The following is a 20,802-nucleotide window of genomic DNA, read 5'->3' as shown; positions in this document are numbered from 1 at the left end:
GTGGAGGTGCAAGGAAAGGATATAATTAAAATATGAAGGTCTCTGAAAGTCAGGAATTGACTTAGTGGTAGATGTAATACTGCTGAGAGCCATTAGCCAAGTAGGTATGACAATTTCCTTGCCAGCGTACCCCATGTTGCTCAGAGGAAGGACTCCTGGAAATGGACTTGCCTTGGACATTTTGCAGTGACATTGCATGTAAGGTGACCTTGCTCAAGGACCAGGGCGGATCCGGGTTTAGGGCTCTCCTTGGGTTTAGGGCGGTTACCAGGTTTAAGGTGTACCCTGCTGGGAATAGGGCTTATCTTGCTGCCTCAGGCGTGCCCGCTCCTGTAGTTCCCGTTGAGTTCTCATGGGATTCAGAGAGTATTTGGGATCCAGAACGTGGAACTTGGCAGAGAACGTGGATTTCCCCAGTACGTGTTTGTAGAGGGCCGGTGTGAGATCGGGAATAAAGAATTGCTGTTTGAATCTACAAAGCTGTGAGTGGCTCGTGATTTTGTGCCCAGCCAGACTGCGGCATAATACAATATTATTAAAAATATTATGGGAGTGGATTGTGGCTCAGCAGTAGAGTGCACGCCTAGCACAGGCGAGACCCTGGGCTCCATCCTTAGCACCACATAAAGATAAAATAAAGGTATGTCCAACTTCAACAAAATATTTTTTAAAAAATATTATAATCGTGCTCTCTTCAGCAGCACATATACTAAAATTGGAACAATACAGAGAAGATTAGCATGGCCCCTGCGCAAGGATGACACACAAATTCGTGAAGCGTTCCATATTTTTAAAAATAAAAGACCCAGAAGAGCAAAAGCAATTCTAAGCAGGAAGAGTGAAACAGGCGGTATAGCGATACCAGACTTCAAATTATACTAGAGCAATAGTAACAAAAACAGCATGGTACTGGTACCAAAACAGGCAGGTGGACCAATGGTACAGAATAGAGGACACAGAGACCAATCCACAAAATTACAACTATCTTATATTTGACAAAGGTGCTAAAAGCATGCAATGGAGAAAGGATAGCATCTTCAACAAATGGTGCTAGGAAAACTGGAAATCCATATGCAACAAAATGAATCTGAATCCCTTTCTCTCGCCATGCACAAAAGTTAACTCAAAATGGATCAAGGAGCTTGATATCAAATCAGAGACTCTGCATCTGATAGAAGAAAAATTGGCCCTAATCGCCATATCACATGGGGTCAGGCCCCAAATTCTTCAATTAGACACCTATAGCACAAGAGTTAAAACCAAGAATCAACAAATGGTTTGAACTCAAACTAAAAAGATTTTTCTCAGCAAGAGAAACAATAAGAGAGGTAAACAGGGAGCCTACATCCTGGGAACAAATTGTTACTCCTCACACTTCAGATAGAGCCCTAATATCCAGGGTATACAAAGAACTCAAAAAATTAGACAATAAGATAACAAATAACCCAATCAACAAATGGGTCAAGGACCTGAACAGACACTTCTCAGAGGAGGACATACAATCAATCAACAAGTACATGAAAAAATGCTCACCATCTCTAGCAGTCAGAGAAATGCAAATCAAAACCACCCTAAGATACCATCTCACTCCAGTAAGAATGGCAGCCATTATGAAGTCAAACAACAACAAGTGCTGGCGAGGATGTGGGGAAAAGGGCACACTTGTACATTGCTGGTGGGACTGCAAATTGGTGCAGCCAATTTGGAAAACAGTATGGAGATTCCTCGGAAAGCTACGAATGGGGCCACCATTTGACCCAGCTATTTCCCTTCTCGCACTAGTCCCCAAAGACCTTAAAAGAGCCTATTATAGGGATACAGCTACATCAATGTTCATAGCAGCACAATTCATAATAGCTAGACTGTGGAACCAACCTAGATGCCCTTCAATAGATGAATGGATTAAAAAAATGTGACATTTATACACAATGGAGTATTGCTCTGCACTAAAAAATGACAAAATCATGGCATTTGCAGGGAAATGGATGGCATTAGAACAGATTATGCTAAGTGAAGCTAGCCAATGCCTAAAAAACAAATGCCAAATGTCTTCTTTGATATCAGGAGGGCAACTAAGAACAGAGCAGGGAGGAAGAGCAGGAGAAAAAGATTAACATTAAACAGAGACATGAGGTGGGAGGGAAAGGGAGAGAGAAGGGAAACTGCATGGAAATGGAAGGAGACCCTCATTGTTATACAAAATTACATATAAGAGGAAGTGAGGGGAAAGGGAAAAAAAAAAACAAGGGAGAGAAATGAGTTACGATAGATGGGGTAGAGAGAGGGGAGGGTAGGGGGGATAGGAAGGGGATAGAAAGGGGATAGGAAGGGCAGCAGAATACAACATACACTAGTATGGCAGTATGTAAAACGTGGATATGTAACCAATGTGATTCTGCAATCTGTATACGGGGTAAAAATGGGAGTTCATAATCCACTTGAATCAAAAGTATGAAATATGATATGTCAAGAGCTTTGTAATGTTTTGAACTAATAATAAAAAAATAAAAATAAATAAAAATTTTAAAAAACTGGAAAAAATATTATAATCAACTTCTTCATATGTTCTTGAGTAAAAGAAAGCACAGTAAAGGGAGAACTGAATAAGATTACTATTACAGTGTCACATAGTATGCTGGAAGGAAGAAAGGTGGAAAATGGAAGCAATTAAGTCTAGTTCAGAAAATGCTATATCAATCCCAGGTAAAACAAGGATCTAGAAGTAGTTGAAGTGAAAGAAATATTGAACTCAAGAGGAAGACCTATATGCAACAGTTCTTCTTTGAAATTTTATAGACAAAAATATGCACAGGACTTACAGATAACCAAACTGCTTTTGTTTCCTACAGTAACAAATCTGAATTGTGATACTGACACTACTAATTTCAATCTAATAACATCCAGTTTAGTAAAAAAAGGTTTGTAGAAATAAAACACTAAAGAGCTAATTAGCTTACACAAGGAACAATGTATATGTTCCATAATTACACATTATTATGACTTTGTTATTAAAACTATTAATGTAAGAAAAAATCTGATAGTTCTTTCCTCTTTGATTGCTGATGCATATAATATGAGGTTCTGTGACAGCACAGTAAATAAAAAACCTTTTATTTTCAAATACTATTTACCAAGAGGATATCAATTACAAAACGAACTCAACTCACCAATGCTGGGTGGGCTACCATAGTTAATTGGTGACTCAGGTGGTCTTCCACAATGCAATGCAGCCAGAGCAGATCCTTTCCATACAACATGCTTGCAGCCTATTAAACACACATATTTTTATGAATACAAAAATAGGACACAAAACAAAGTGAGAAAAAGAATGTCTAAATTATACTGGAAAATTTTCTTACTTTTATTTGTACGTAGCAAGGACTGTCTTCCAGCTCCTAATAAAGTTTGTACTCCAGGAACACTTTGAGGAATTTCTTGTTCAAGAAGTGGTCCTAGTCGATGACATATTTGCAGCAAGTGATCAGGTGCTAGATGTCTGTAATACTTCACCTATTATGTGAAAGACAAACAAAAATATTTGTTATGTAAAATTATATAATTCTTTACATTAAATAAAATATACTTTTGGCTAGTCAATATTTTGTTTTACTCAAGTGGAATGTAAAACCACTTGTTTCATAAAAAATAGCTGCACTAACCATCACTTAGTCCGCTGAAGACCAAAAAAAAAGGCTAAAAACTAATGTAACCTAAATGTATCAAGATATATGAATTAACAGATGCTAGTCAATGCCAATGCTAAAGAATAAAAAACATAGCATTATATATTTCAGTTTATCACTTGGATTTTTCATGAACTTTAAGAAACAACTAAAGAAAAAAATAATCCAACTATAAAAGACACTAAATGTTTTTGAGACCCTGATATTATAAAGAAAATCTCCAGAATAATTAAGAATTAAATAATTGGGGTTGGGGATGTGGCTCAAGCGGCAGCACTCTCGCCTGGCATGCATGCAGCCCAGGTTTGATCCTCAGCACCACATACAAACAAACGATGTTGTGTCCGCCGATAACTAAAAAATAAATATTAAAATTCTCTCTCTAAAAAAAAAAAGAGAGAATTAAATAATTGACAAGTTTATATTCTCATTACAAAACTTAAGAACACTTAATATCTATACCGAATTTTATAACTTACCAAAAATCTTTTATAAAAGGCAAAATTCCAACTCTTGCTTTAGGCAAGTTTCAAATATAAAATAAACCTAACTACCATAAAAACTTTAGGAACAACTCCAAAACACTGATTAATTTCTGTTAGCATTTGAAACCAATTTTGAAATGCTGATATGTTTATACTCTTGTCTTTAAAGAAATGAGCAGTACCACACAATTTAAACAGAATTAAATTAGAACAAAAATATACTATTTTATCACTTTATATACAGCTACCAAGGTATAAAAGATATGTCAATTAAGTACCTAACTGCACCATTAAAGGTGTTTTCAAAAGCATGTTCTAGAAACCCCTGGAGGTTTTACAGATAAAAAAATGAATACCACTGATACTGCATTTCCTTTTTTACTACATATATGACTTGAGATATATCACAAAGATTGAATGTAGAAACTGATATGGAATTCTAATAGTCCTGTATTAATCTAGACACTAAAGATCGACAAAAATGTAAAACAACACCTCTCCTCACAGAAGTTTTTATAAAATTTATACTATTATTTGTATTAACATGAAAGTATTCACTAGGCTTCTAATGTGTTAAGTGGTAAGTCACTATTATGGTAAATACCAATAAATTATAACCCACATAAAGGGATCTCAATAATATTTAGTGTAAAGGGTTCTGAGACCAAGCAGTTTCAAAACTGCTCTCCAGTTCATGAGTTTTTAAGATGAATTTTTTATGATAAGACTAATGAGGAGTAGATAGCATTTCATTCCATCCTGTATTATCTGTAACACACCACTGCACAAGACCATGAGTGACATTCTTTAAAAGTTGGTTATTACACTTCCTCCTAAGCTGGAGCCAAAAAGGGAAACCCATCTTACTCTTCATCATAACATACTGCTGCTGTGGATAAGATGGAGTCATACTGTCACACTTTGATCATTTTAAACTGCAGAGTCCGGCACACAGTAGGTAGTTAAAAAGTCTTGGCAGAATCAAAAACTTTACAAAAAGGGGTTCTAATAAAACATGCATAATGCAAATTTTCACACTACATACCTAGTTGGAGATTTTAAAAGTTCACTGACATTAAGAAATCTTCAGATACATCTATTTAATTTTATTTCAACCACAATTTTCTAAACTTTAACTACAACACCCCTTTTTTCCATAATATCATATTCACTTAGAACATTTTCCAGAAACCGCTAGTATGATTAAATAAAACTGACATTTGGGCTGGGATTGTGGCTCAGAGGTAGAGCGCTTGCCTGACCAATGGGAAGCACTGGGTTCGATTCTCAGCACCACACATAAATAAATGAATAAAATAAAGGTCTATCAACAACTTAAAAAAAAAATTTAAAAACCTGACATTAAAAAGTATTTAGAAGAAAATATAACAAAATATGAGAACTTAAAACTATATTTACACTTTTCTCTGATCTTTTCCAGTATGTTCTTCAACTCTACTGCATAGTAAGGTGACTAAGGTTACCAAAATATTTCACAATAGCTAGAGAGAAGACTTTAAATGTTCTTAGCATAAAGAAATGATAAATTTATGAGGTGATAGATATGCTAAATACCCTAATTTGATCATCACATAAGGTATATATGTATCAAAATAACACAGTGGCTGGGTGGGATGTGCACGCCTGTGAACCCAGCAATATGAAGGATTAAAGGAGGAGGAGTTGCCAGTCTCAGCAACTTAGCAAATTCTGTCTCAAAATAAAAAATAAAAGACTGGGGATATAGCTCCGTGGTAAAGTACCCTAGGTTCAATCCCTAGTACAAAAACAAAAAACATACACTGTACCTCATAAATATGTAAAAACATTTATATGTCAATTAAAAACAAAATTTAAAAGTTATAAAAGATAAAATTTAAATGAAAAAGTCTAGAATATTTTTAAGGTACCTTTCAGTTCTAAACTTATATGTGGTAATTATTTCAATGTAATTTCTTAAATGCTCAAAATTCCTTTAAAAATTTATACTTCAGCTGTGTGTGGTGGCACACACCTGTAATCCCAGTGGCTCAGGAGGCTGAGGCAGCAGGATCCGGAGTTCAAAGCCAGCCTCAGCAAAAGCGAGGCACTAAGCAATTCAGTGAGACCCTGTCTCTAAATAAAATATAAAAATACAAAATAGGGCTGAGGATGTGGCTCAGTGGTTGAGTGCCCTTGAGTTCAATCTCTGGTACCCACACCACCCCCCAAAATTATACTTCAAGAAAATAAAGTTCATTACTTACTAACTTCAGTTCTGTGATGATCCTGTTTTATCAACTGCTGGCAAAAATATCTTTTCAGGTACAGAACCTGAAAATCTGTACTGCAGAATTCTATCTTTTTTATGAGTCACTATGTCTAAAGCTTTCTTTGATAATATATTTTGATTTTTCAAAAATCAACTTTCACTTCAGTTCTTAAACTCCTCATATTTTCTCCAGCTTTTGAGACTTTATAGAAGCTGATTCCTATGCTGGCAATCTTCTTTTTACACACCCACTTCCACACCTCAATCTCTTTCATATTTTAATCTATATGCCTCACTGACTTCCATGACCTATTCACAACTCTGCCTCTTCTTTATGTACATTCTTTGTATTCCTGTAGGACATTATATTCCTTTTCAAATGTTCCTTCATCTCCTGGCATTCTGTAGTATTTATCAAATGAATTGTTCTTAATATAACTTGATACTTAAACTTCAGTGGAAATCTAATAACTATGATTTTCATTCACAGAAACACACAGGTCCTTGCCCAATCTGGGGATTCAAAAGACCCTTTCACTAATACTAAAATTGCTGGTTAACTTGTTCATATCCTATATAAAAGATATAGGATTAAACCTTGTTTATCTGTCTACATGGTATCTAATGTAGTACTTGAAGTTAAATGCTTAATAAACTATTAGATAAATAAACACATGAGAAAATGTAAAAATTGGGGCTGGGGTTGTGGCTCAGTGGTACAGCACTTGCCTAGCATGTGTGAGGCACTGGGTTCAATTCTCAGCACCACATATAAACAAATATATAAAGGTCCATCAATAACTAATAAAAATATTTTTTAAAAAAAGAAAATGTAAAAATTACTACTTCACTGCTAAAAAACCAAAACATTTTCAACACCTATCCTAACACATAAAAATAAAGCAAAAAATAATTTATATTTACATAGTCTAATGATTCTAATGGTTTTAGTCACTTTTTAAAGCCACAAAACAGATTTTCAAACAAAATTTTAGACAAAACAAAGTTATAAAGCATTCTTACTTAAGCATCAGGGATACAAATCTCAATGCCTGACTCTACACTTGGTTCCTCTTAGTACTCTCTGAGGTATTTGCCACAAGAGGATCACAAATGGATCTCTGGAAAGAATGGTGAAAACAGAGACTAAAAATGTTCTGTATTATCATTGCTCTCCCAAGAAATAACTCTTTTGAGTCAGTTCTCTTCCCCAACCCTGATTTTTTTCAAGATATGTTATCCAAGAGGGCAAAGCTGAAACTGTTTTCTCATAAAATCTATAAGGCTACCAGCATCTGTATTTATCCTACATCTTATTATCATAATTGCCCCTATTAATATCTAAGATCTAATCCCCCTAATCTAATGCTTTGAATCCTAACTCAAAAGTATTTTATACCAACACCTATATGGACTATCCAACAACCAAATTCTCTAACTTAATGGAAATCCTAAACTATAAATTAGTCCTCCACAATCCTTATGTTCCCCCCTTCCTTAACATCTCCACCTTCATTTAAACATGCTCACTCTGCTTTCAATTTGGGCAAAAACCAAAAATCCTGACTTGACTTCTCTAACCCATCCCTTCTCAACATTAATACCCCAGCTATCACTTTCCCTTTCTTTTCCTCTTTAGAAACATGGTTTTTAAAAAATAGTCTATCGTCAGTCTCATCTCATCTCTCACTCTCACTTCAACCTACTCCATACAAGCTTTCATCTTCCTGACATTAGAAGGGCTCTTACTAAAAGTTCACCTTACTTAATTGTTGACAAATCTATACTATCTCAGTATCTCTAACCCAGTTGAACATTCATTCATTCCTTTGCAAACCCTACGTTCTCTTAACATCTGCCATACTCCTTGGTTTTCCTCCTATCTCTTTTCCTTCTTTGTCCTTTATAGGCTTATCCTCTTCTACCTAGCCATTAAATGAAGTTCCTTAAAGTTCTAGGTCCCAGAACCCAAATCCAGACCCTCTTTTCTTCCCAAAATTCAACACTGACCCCCAAAACGTTCCCTACTTTGATGAACATCAACACTATCTTTCCAAACTTAAAACTGGAACAAGCAGTCATAACTTTTCTCACTGCTTGGGCCTCCCACCTATCCCACCTCCAGTATCCAATCTGTAACCAAATCCACCTGACTTTTTCTTCTTATTCTTAAACCTATCTACCTCTATCTCCATTATAATAGCCTGCCCAAAAGTTCAAATCATCTTCGCAACAAACTATCTTTCCCATATTTACTCATGCCTTCCACCTTATCCAACTCTATTTTCTATATTGCAAATAAAATTCTTTCCAAAACACACATTTGATCAAGTCACCTCTAAACTTAAAACACTACAGAGGCTTTCCTTGCTCTTTTTAGATACAGATCCAAATTCCTAAAATGGTCTACTTATCTGGCACATTCCCATTCCCCACTCTAGCTCTCACTCCACAATTCAGTTACAATGGACTTCTTTCAGGTTCTTTACCTACACTCTTTCCTGTCAGGCTTTTCCCATGTGGCACACTTTCTGCATTTCTGACACCCCTCTTGTCCAAACAACTCTTCTATATGCTTCAGATAGTCCCTCCAATGTAACTTCCTTTGTTCTTTACAAAGACTCTTTTCTCTGTTGCACACTTTCCATGATTCCTTTTTAATTCACATCAGTTTGTGATTATGCATTTAGAGTTTAAGATTATATATCTGGGGCTTTTCTTCTCTATTTTACCAGAAACTACAAAACTGGGGCCCTGAATTTTTTTGTTCTCAACTACTTTATGTACACACACATATAGCAAGCAAACTTTTTAAAAAATAAAAGTATACTTTTCTACTGCCTTGTTCTAAACCTTCTTTATAAACACATGAATTATACTCATGTTCTTCATAAATATTAAACCATGTCACTATGACCATTTAAAATGTAAAACAACTTTTAACAGTTAAAATTGTTTATGGTTATAAATGACCTTTTTAAAAATATCTTTTTTTTAATGTGATGCTGAGGATTGAACCCAGTGCCCCACACATGCGAGGCAAGCACTCTACCACTGATCTATAGCCCCAGCCCTACAAATGACTTTTAATTTCCAAATTAGTAGGAACCTCATCTTTAATTTTAACTTAAGGCTTTTAGTTTAAATTAGCTTTTTATTTTATTAGAAAATTATTAAAAGGAAGACATTAAGTCACATTGTAATAAAATCCTTAATACATGACTATATTTGGATTCTCAGTATCTGTTGCACACTATTATTTAGTAAGACTCATTACTTTCTGTAACCATAGTAGCTGTTTTCAAACTTTTAAGATATTCAACACATAAAGGTATGACCAAATTATAAAACTAAGTATGATAAATATGATTATGTATAAATATTTGATTAAATATATATACATAAATATATGATTAATAACCCACTAACATAGCTAACATATTGATTCCACACTATAAATGCCAGGCAGGCCCTACAGTAAATGTGGTTACATACTGTTACTATTCCTATTCCATAAAGAAATTATTTCCCAAAAAATACAGCAACCATTCTATGGTTACACACAATAACTGTATAGTAGAGGTAGTCAAATTAAGATATTCTAGCATTAGAACTTACATTCATACTGCCTCATGAATTACCTGATGCTTCAAAATGTATTTATGTACTTAGGGGCAAGAGAAAAACAAGTGACATTTTGAATAGTTATCAACACACATTAAACTAAGCCAGAAAAAAATATATTTTACCATTCACTTTCCCTACTAAAAAAAAACTAGAATAAAAGCACAAATGCTTATAGGCTAAAGGGAATACTCTCTTTTAAAGTCTAAGGGTAAAAGTAGAAGATACAACTACAGTGATATGTTGACAATCCTAAAAAGCCTCCTAAAATGGCCATAAGAATTCAATGTGACGAACCTAACATTTGTAAGATTATTTTTTTAATTTGAAATTTGTTATAAATGGATTAAAGTTACTAATCCCTTAAAATTTGATTACTATAAAAAATTTTCAAATGACCACTTATTAGTTGTGCTCAAATTTAACATATGCCCCTTTTGATGAACAAACACCTGTTTATCTCTTCCCTCCATGAAGAGCCTGCTTTATGGATGCTACCCCTGATGCTACCCCATTGAGATTCACTACTCTACAGGCTTAACCAGAGGCTCATGGAAACTTTTTCAAACTTCTTATATCCCTTCCAACTCCATTCTCAATTGAGAATTACTTGCTATGGTAAAAAGAAATCTTTGGTTACCTGTCTATAATTAATGGTTAAAATATGAATTAAACAAAGGTATCCTTTTTTAAAATATCATGCTACATTATCCAAAGTACAGATCAGCAAGCATGGGTCAGATTTTAGGTTTCAGGAGCTACCTACTATTTACATTAAAAAAAAAAAAAAAAAAAAACACTTTAAAAATGTATTAAGTCATTCTTACCTTAGGTCTTACAAAACAAGTTTCTTAAACAATTTATCCAAAACAGCTATAGTATACCAACTATTCCTCTGAAGAATAACCAAAGTTCTAGCTATGTTTCTAAGAGAAAAGATTACAGAACTCTGTGAAACAGAGGCAACTCTCGTCATCCCTTGTCCATCTTGTCCCAAATTATAGACCCTTATCATTCCTTTCTCACATTTTGCATAAAACTATTTCTAGAATTTCAAGTGGAATTTGAATACTACTATCATCTTTTGAGTATGTGAACTGTGAAGCCTAGAAGGAAAATGGAAAGAAACTGAGCTGAATGGCTTATTATCCTGCATCTTTATCTAAACAAACTTCTTTTGGCTTAGTATGTTATTTTATATAAACAGCTATCCTTTCTAGCCAAGAAAAGTTTGCCATTATCATAAGGTATTGTTAAAAGTTAATACAATATAAAGGATCTGAAAGACACTGCTTTCCACCAGACATAATATCATTAAGAACTTTCCTTAGTAATTTTTAAAGAAAAATTAGCAATTTTGAAGGAAATATGATATAAACATCCTGGGTTTAAACTTGCTAACCAGGAGCATGGAGAAAACACTCTTTTGTTACCACATATTGAACCTAGGGGCGCTTAACTACTGAGCCACATGTCCAGCCATTTTTTGTATTTTACTTAGAGAGGGGGGTCTCACTGAGTTGCTAAGTGCCTCAATAAGTTGCTGAGGCTGGGTTTGAACTCTCAATCTTCCTGCCTCAGTTACTGGGATTACTTCCTCCCTAGTTACTGGGATTACAGACACGCACCACAACCAGCTGGAGAAAATATTTTTAAACTTCAGGGTCCCCTCATCTATATGAATTGGCATGCAACAGCCATCACATCAGAAGGTAGTCATAATTTATTAAATTATTTTCAACATATGATGTTCTTAGCATAGAACCTGACCATGAGAGTCAGCTATACTCCATATCATGAACTACATGTTGACCCTTTATGTTGGTGGGAAAAAAAAACCCTCAAATAGGGAGAAAAGTTTTGAATATCTTTTCAACAAATTGTTTAAAATAAGGTTAGATCAATTAAGACTTTATGAAAATAAGATCCAACTAATGTTTGGCACCAGTATAATCTGTCTTGTCTTGGCTATTCACTTCATCCTTACGTCTTCAATACTCATAAAATGTCAGTTTTTTGGACTTTTTTCCCCCATTTCTTTCTTGTTGTTTTCATTGCTAGTTCAAACCCAGGGACTCACACATACTAAACAAGCAATCTACCACTGGGCTAAATCCCCAGCTCAGCATTTCACTTTCTTTTCACAATTCTGTCCAACCTAAAGACCTCTGTTGTTCATTACATTTTGATTTAACACTAGTATAATGGAATACAATTCTTATTTTTATGACTATTCTAGTCTATGATAAAATTACAAACTATTTACTATTTAATTACTCTATAAGACAGCACCTCATATTCTCAAAATTTCCAAACTTCAACAATTATAAATCTGTTACTATTATAACAAAGTATGGGTTAATTTTTATCTATAACCTTTATAGCTAAATACATATTTCTGACATATTTTTTTTTTGCTGTAATAGCTTCTCCACAGAGTGATATACTTAATTTGTGTCACTGTTTTGAAACTTGTTTAAACATCATTATCAAATAAACTGAAGGATTCCCTATCTCATAAGTAAAGAAAACTGAAGTTGAAAAGTAACACAATTTGTTGAAGGACATACATTTAAAAAATTAAAAAGTGAATCAAGCCCACGTTTCCTAATTACAAGTTTATAATTTTTATTACATTACTAATTCCTCCTCAGAACTTTAATCTCCCCTCATCATCACACAAGCTTGATCACTAAAAACTTATTAGAGCCTACATGTCAAGTCAAATCCTTTAAGTTAACTATTTTCAGAACTGTTAAATGCCTATAATTTCTTTATAACTAGAAATGTATGAGAATTAATATAGAACCTTATTAAAGTATCATAATTAAACTTGGCGGTCTATTTACTCTTAAGTAATTGTGAATTTAAAAAAAAAAAAAACAACAGCTTGAAAGTCTTATTTCCACAATTTAGTCAACCATGAAGAACTCATTTAGTAATTCAGTTCAAATTATCAATACAAATACCAATAAAAATTTGTCATTTGAATAGAATGCAAAACACTCTTATTTTATTCATTACAATCTGATTGCATCTTGCTTATAAATCAAAACCAAAACCTATTCAGAATCAAGGTTTCCACAAACCAAATTAGGAATACCCTACTAAAACTCACTTAAAACACATATAAACACACACACGAGTGACAAAACATTTGAAGTTTCGTTTTTAAGTCAAGTCATATTTGCTAAGCAAAATTTGTGCAATAAGAAATCCTTTTTAAGACATCCTGTACATTACATTTTGATTTAACACTAGTGTTAAATCAGGTGAAAAAAATCACTGTCTACTAATTTAAAGATGGAAAAATCCTTCAATTCTTAAGATCTTAAGAATACAACCAGTTTCGTTTTTTAGTAATGTTTCAGTTTCAGCACTCAAAATAACTATTACTTCATGTACAATGACAGTGAAATTTTTTCAGACAAGCATGTTTCACCAAATTGCCTAAAATTTGGTATTTCCACACCCCAGAAATAAACCAAAGTTAAGTGATATCCATTATTTTTTTTTGCATTTTTATATCATACTTTCTGCCCAGACAAGTGTGTGTCTGTTTTGTATCAGTGAAAGAGATCAAGTAGGTCAAACCAATATGACCACAGGCCAGGCCAACTAACATTCAAAATCCATGGATTCTCTAGTACTTCCTCTGGAATAGGCTACCAACATCTGCACTGCCATAGATAACCTAGGGTCTATAACACAAGTCTCATTACAATTCAGTTTTAACTTAAGCATAAGTTATGCCAGACTATACAACCACCTAAATTTCCTTAATATCAAAATTTTTGATTCAATCATCCTTTTCTATCAGTAATGTTGAAGCTCCAAGACTACTTTTAGTATGGATGGTAAGCAACTGATGACTACCTTCTCTGTGGTAACCAAAGATGCTCAATTTTATATGCATATAAAGCTTCCAATATTATAACTGTTGATTTTTCAGTACTGCGTTCTCAAATTCCATTCAGATAAAAAAATTATAATTTTCACCAATTTGCTATGGAATACTAACTGACACTGCTTTGTATCCCATACACTCAATAATTCATTAATTCCAAAGTAATTAACTTTCACCAAATTATTCATAATTTCACCAAAAGAGCCTCTCACAAAACTAAAAATCTTCACAAATTTAAAATTTATTTCTAAAATGGTAAATTTGACTCCTATTATTTAACGTTCTTTATTGTTTTTAGATATAATTAGAAGAGTAACTTAAAATCCTAGAATAACTAGTTTCTAATTTTTTTCTAATATACTTATATAATACATGATTTTCCTGAAGTCAATAAAAAGTTCACTGAAACAGAAAGTAAAATAGACATGGTATAGTACTCTCTGCTAACTAAAGGATAGCTGGCTTAATATTACAGTTATTTTTCTATGACTTCTAGAATACTAGAAGAATGAAATTAACCTGCTTGGTATTACTTGTCCAACCTAAGTTGCAAAGGCTACAATTTTGTCACAATTGCACAGTGACATAATATATAATATATAATCACAAAATTGGGGTAAGAAAAAAATGACTTCAGTAGGTGAGAGGAATTTCCAGATCAAAACAAGTATAACAAAATCAAAAACTTGGGGTCCATCTTTCAAAAAACTCTGAATTAAAAAAAAATTGACTCTGGATTTATTTACCCTAAAACTAACCTAAAGAATTAATTCCAAAGTCTCTATTAAATTGTTTAAAACATATACTCTTTAAACAAAAGATTGACAAAATACCTCTCTGATAATTTCTAAGAAGATTACAAGCTATTGTGGTTTTGAATTCCACAAATTTATACATAGAAGGAGCCAGATGAAAGAGCCAAGCTCCCTTACTTTTGTCTTGTGATCACTACCAACAGAAAAAAGCTTCATCAATTCAGGATATTTCAATCACCCAAATATTCCTTATTGTTCACTGTTCCACACCAAGAGTTACATTTAGAATTAGCAACATATTTTTTCTAAAGGTCTACTACTCAAAAAGTAATTTATTTTTTATATTTACCAATTTTTTTTATTTGTTTCTGAGGCTTAATCATTTCATCCCTGATCCTAAAAAATATACTAATAGTACCTTCTGATGTTCTTAAAATGGTATTATTGATACTATAACTGCTATATTTGAAAAATTATACATAATTGTTTCTGAAATAAAAATGCTTTAAAAGAAAACTTTAACACCCTAAAGATATAATTAGAACAATCTTTACTACCATTACTAAAGTTCTGTAAAACTATTACTAAAATTCTATAAAGCAACCCTTATATTATATAGCACAAGATTCATGCCCATCAATTACTACTCAGAGTCTTTAAAAGGTAGGAACTATTAACCCAATTTACAGATCAGAAAAGTGGACCCTTTCAATACTATGTTGTCTCCTAAAAATTATATAAAACACCATCATGTGGTTACGTAAGAACAATTCAACTCCCCTGTATGTTCAGCCACTTTGCAATGGGAGTCAAAATATTAAGAATCTAATGTACTTATTTCATTTAAAATTTTTGTAAATGCCTCAAAATTTTTTCAAAGGTACAAGTACTAACAGAATAATTAAATGTGTAAGAAATTATTTAGTTCTGTTCCTTCAGCACCTCCCCATATACTACTCCCACAGAACATTTTATTCATTATGTTTGTGAGATATTAAAGCCCTATTTTAGTCTAAGTTTCTATTTCACTGATAATTAAAAAACAAGCCAAAAAACCCCACATGTAACTCATCATATGCTGCTCCATCCCTTCCAAAACAGAAAGACATAGACTAAGTCCTGAAAGTTCCTCAATAAAGGGTGGGAATTCCTGACTCAAAAACCTGTCACATGGGGCTGGGATTATAGCTTCAGTTGGTAGAGCGCTTGCCTGGCACATGTAAGGTACTGGGTTCGATCCTTAGCACCACATACAAAATAAAGGTATTTGGTCCATCTACTATAAAAAGAATGTTTTTTAAAACCGTGTCATGTTACCTATTTTTCTAAAACTTATCTCCTAGGTTTTATATGTTAACTTCCACATTAATCAGCATCCTCTAAATAAATGCATACTTAAGATACATACTTAAGTAAATCCTATTCAGGGTTCCTATTCAACTCTGAATTTGAGACTACCAATAATCTATGAAAACCAGTACTTAAACCATGTGGAAAACATAATAATTACAGAGCAACAAAGATGTATTCTACAACACAGTTAAGTGCCTCAAAAATTTTCATCTTTACAAAACATAATGCAACCAAAAAATAACATTATGAAAAGTGTTTCTTTGATTTTCTAATGTGCAAGGTTTCTCCAGATCTACTTTTCAATTTTGGAAAATTAAACTCCAAGAATGAAACAATTGAGCACTTAAAAACAACACTACTATTTCTAGTTCAAAATCACAGAATTTCAGATTAGAAAAATTTCAATCCACTCTTTCACAAATAAGATAACTAGGGAAAAGAGAAATGCCAAGATTTTCCCAAGATTACCTGCAATCTGTCAGCAGTGTTTAAGATACAATACATGTCTCCTGACTCTCAACCTACTAAAGGGTCTACTAAAAATTTCTCCCATAAGATGTTAGAAATATGCAGACATCTCTAAAGTGACAACTAGAAAGCACACTTAATAAACCAACTAGTTCAATTACTCAAACTAAGAAACAAATGACAACAGTTTTCCTTTGTCCAAAAAAATGTTTTGTTTTTTTTCTTATTCTATAAAAAGTTCACCTATATACTTGGTTTCATTTAAAAAATAAGATTCTGACAAATATTTGAAAAATGCCCTTCTGCTTTAAAATTAATGTTTTTAAAAATTTATATAATCTGAATAAAATTATATCAGTGCCAAAACAAACTTTAATATCCTACCAAATTTCATTCATTTTGTTAAGAATGTTTTAAAAGTCAACATAGATGGTAACAATTAGTCATATTTTATAATACCAAAAACAAAAATAATGCTTGGATTATGAATATTTCCTACTTCAATCACACCTGAAATAAATGCACTGGTTTTATTTTTTATTTTTTTAACTATCAACTTTAATACTGATCTTTAAACTCCATATTCTTAACTGAAATCCAATCATTGTGATTCTATCTGCAGGCTAACTAAAAATGCTGATCAGTGCCCATTTTTTAACTCATAAGTACAAATATACACCCTTTCCTAACTTGCTAAGATTTTCTAATTTTTCTAGAACTTGCAATTTGACATTTGAATTTTCCCATTTAAAATACTGCTCAGTTTATCAGTTAACATTATCAATCATTCCCAGGCACAAATAGAAGTTACATAAATTAGTTTTACTCACCGAATGGTCTTCAAACCATTATTAAATAAATTCAACTTGATACACAACAAAGTAAAACTTGTTTTAAGTCATAAGAGTAAATTAAAACAATAGGAAATACTGCAAAAGAAATGAGCATGTGCTCACTTAGACACAAAATTTCAGGATCAATCAAACAACAAAACAAAATGTGCTCAAAAACCTGGTAATCCAGAACATTTTTAAAACTAAGTCTCAAAAAAAAAAAAAAAAAAATCAAATGAAGTTAACCCATGTAGCCACATACATAAATATATATTTGGAGAGATATGAAAGCACCTTAAATGGTGCCTTGCATCCAGTATACACAGTAAGCAATATGCTGAATGAAAAAGAGAAAATGAATCAAACTCCCGAGTTTAATAATAACTTTTAACTGCCTTATGAGTATGCCAACAAGACTGTTCTAGTAAGCTGAAAACTCTGAAAGCAAGAAAAAACACTTGCATGCAAAATAGGCTGATTTTGATAAGTAACACACTTAGACAATTCTTACTGTACTTTAAATCTGAAAAAACAGACTAGGAATATAAATTCTAACATGTGGAAGATGAGAAACACTTCTCCCCTTCCCCAATTAAATCAAAAGTCAAAAATTTTAAATGATTCCTAAAAGGAATCACAATTAGCTGCTTCATTTAAAAAAAAAAAAAAAAAAAAAAGTAACACTACCGAAGGTCTCCAAGAAAACAGCAATTCTCAGTGACTTGCACTTAAAAGATATTTTGTAAAACCTGCCCCCCATCTTTAAAATGGAATATTATCACCCTTGTGATAATTTTCTCAAATAGCATGGAAGACTTAGAAATCCACTTACAATTTTTGTCAAATATTTATAACAATAAAAATTTCAAATATTGGTTAGTAAATCTTGAACTACTTCAAACTCAATTCATTTTAACTAAGTATTAAATATAAAACTACCCTAAATCACTATTTGAAAAGTGACACAATTTAAGTGTGGAAATGAATACACTGCTAAGTCTCCATTAGATTTATTAAACTAAAGTACCCTTAGTATTTAACAGCTGTGAGCAATCATCTATAACTGACATTAAATAAGAGACTTAAGCACACAAAAGCTAGGAGATGTACTATACCCAAAATAAAATAAAAGCTATCAAAATTATGCTCATGACTTCACTTCACATAAGACATTCATTCTGAATTAGATGAAACTTCCTGATCATTACAGAGGCCCTGATGAGGTAACATCAGTAATTATAAGTATCTCAAAGGAGTTACAATCTCTCATAAACTCAATGCACTGCCTAAATTTCAAAAGCTTGGTAAGCCTTGGTGTGACTGCTTTAATTGTCCTACACACACACTCATATAAACAACTTAAATCAGTTTAGGCAAAGAAAATACTACGGAAAGCATAGCTCCTTTTAAACTAAACTTTACAGTAACTACTTTTCTACTTACAATACTGAAAACGGAAGGTCACTTGTGGGAAGCAATTTTTAGAAATTACTAAAATATTCACGTTGAAAACCCACAAAACTAAAAAAACAGGCATTTTCCAATTTCCAATCTATTAAAATATATCGCAATATAAACACAAAAAACTTATCAGTCAAGTTCCATCCTACAGTAGATATCTGATTTATCAAAACTCCCCAATGTCTTTCAATAATAGTTTTTAACTAAAAGTGGGGGGCATACCAAGAGAATTAACAAAATTAGAGAAAGCTTGTTAAAACTTCTGGTTTTACACTTAGGCAAATATGTTCCGGCAAAAACGCGCCGCTAGCCAACTATCATCACATACCGCACTCCACCGATTAAAAACAACAACAACAAAAAAACCAGCTCTGAATTTAAGAAAGGGACGACCAAATTAAAAAAAAAAAAAAAAAAAAAAAAAAAAAAGTCTTGCCAAGGTTCCGCAGCGGCTGAATAGCCTGCTTGTGAAATGCTAATGCCACTTCGAAGCAGTTAGTCACCAGCTATTGTGTAGGGCAGGAGAAAGCCGAGCCGGCCGCGCGTGCAAAGAGAGCGAGCTTGCGCGCCCTCCCTCCTCGCGCAGCTCGCGCTGCTCTCGCTGCCGCCGCCGCCGCCGCCGCCGCCGCCGCCGCCTTGAGCGCGCCGCCGCGACCGCACGGACGCGCGCGCCGGCCCCTCCTCCTCCGGCCTTGCACTGCACAACACTCATGACGTATCTTTATTTCTAGCACATTAACAAAATATCACAAATAAATTGTCCGCAGCCCCTGCGGCCCGGGGGTGCGGGTCCCCCCAGCCATTGCCCCCTGACCCCCCCACGCCGGCCTACCAACCCTCCCCGTGGCCTTTTGAGCTTTCACGTTCTGGGGCCAAGTTTTTGTCTCTGTAAAAAATTGCGGGAAATTCAATTTTTATTCGACTCAGGGAAAAGTTTCTTTGCTCTGCGACGTGAATGCCTCACCAGATTCTGGTAGGTCCTGGGATGCTCCTTCCCGGTCCAGTCGGTGCGCCGGGGCAGCAGCTGCGGGGAGAAGACGCCCCGTGAGCCCGGCCCCCGGCCCCGGCCCGCCCGATCCCCTCCCCCGCCCGCCCCGCGCCCCGCCAGGGACCCCGCGCCCCGCGCCCCGCGCCCCGGCGGCGGCGGCGGCGGCGGCGCAGCGGCCCAGGGGCAGCCGTGCGGCGGCGGGACGCGCCGGGCCGCCGCCGCCCTTACCTCCTTCTCGGCCACCTCGCGGATCAGCACCTGCAACAACAAAGCGGGGAGAGCTAAGCCCCGCGCCCCGGGCCGCGGCCCCGTCGCCGCCGCCGCCTCCCTCCCCCACGCCCGCGAGCGGAGAGCGGCGAGCGCCGGCCCGGCCCGCGCCGCGCGCCGCCGTACCTGAGCCGCCTGCTGACAAGGTCCATCTTCCAAGAACCGGGCGATGAGGAAGTAAAGCTCTGCGCGGGAGAGAGGGACGGGGAGACACACAGACTGAGCGGCCGGGCGGCGGGGGGCGGGGGACCGCGGGCGGAATCGCCCGGTGCCAGCGGCCCCGCAGCCCCCCGACTTACCCGATCGCAGCTCCGAGAGGCCTTTCCTCTCACAAGACATGTTTATGGGTCACTTCGGGGCCGCCGGCGGGACACCCCGCCGCCGAGGGGAAGCGGGGATGGTGCCGCCGCCTGCCCTATAGCTGTCAGTGTGTGTTCACGAGCCGAGCCTCGGCTCCACCATTCAAGCAACGGCGGCGGAGGCGGAGGAGGAGGAGGAGGAAACAACAACTCTCAGGCAGCGGCTACGGCCGTAGCCGCCTCCGCCGTGAATCCCTCCGCAGCAGAAAGGAGTCCGCCGCCTTGGCGGCCCGGGGTTGCTGGGGTCCTCGGCCCGCGCCCCCGTCCCCCCACCCGGGGGACAAAAAAAGGAGTGCCTCCGACCCCTTGCCCCCAGCGCCCGGCACCCGCCACGGCGCGACCGTCGCCCCTCCTCCTGGCCCGGAGCG

General features: G+C 35.6%; 1 protein-coding gene and 1 non-coding gene across 2 annotated transcripts in view; one reads left to right on the top strand and one right to left on the bottom strand.

Moving 5' to 3' along the window:
* The window catches only part of Phip (PHIP subunit of CUL4-Ring ligase complex), a 127,061-nt gene extending 106,514 nt beyond the window's left edge, over nucleotides 1–20,547 (bottom strand). Inside the window, exons 1-6 of the mRNA XM_076858473.2 lie at nucleotides 20,375–20,547; nucleotides 20,202–20,260; nucleotides 20,037–20,066; nucleotides 19,785–19,844; nucleotides 3,360–3,510; nucleotides 3,168–3,266 (exon numbers count right to left, since the gene is read on the bottom strand). Of these exons, the coding sequence (XP_076714588.1) occupies nucleotides 3,168–3,266; nucleotides 3,360–3,510; nucleotides 19,785–19,844; nucleotides 20,037–20,066; nucleotides 20,202–20,260; nucleotides 20,375–20,414 (439 nt within the window). The 5' untranslated portion in view covers nucleotides 20,415–20,547. The remainder of the gene's footprint in view (nucleotides 1–3,167; nucleotides 3,267–3,359; nucleotides 3,511–19,784; nucleotides 19,845–20,036; nucleotides 20,067–20,201; nucleotides 20,261–20,374) is intronic.
* LOC143402704 (U6 spliceosomal RNA) lies at nucleotides 686–792 on the top strand. Its single transcript, XR_013091767.1, has one exon. It is a non-coding gene; the product is annotated as a U6 spliceosomal RNA (small nuclear RNA).
* Nucleotides 20,548–20,802: the final 255 nt, after the last annotated feature.

Source organism: Callospermophilus lateralis, chromosome 6 (genome assembly GCF_048772815.1).
Source record: "Callospermophilus lateralis isolate mCalLat2 chromosome 6, mCalLat2.hap1, whole genome shotgun sequence".
NCBI lineage: Eukaryota > Metazoa > Chordata > Mammalia > Rodentia > Sciuridae > Callospermophilus > Callospermophilus lateralis.
The sequence above is the reverse complement of the archived record's forward strand: the minus strand, read 5'-3'. Positions and strand labels throughout refer to the sequence as shown.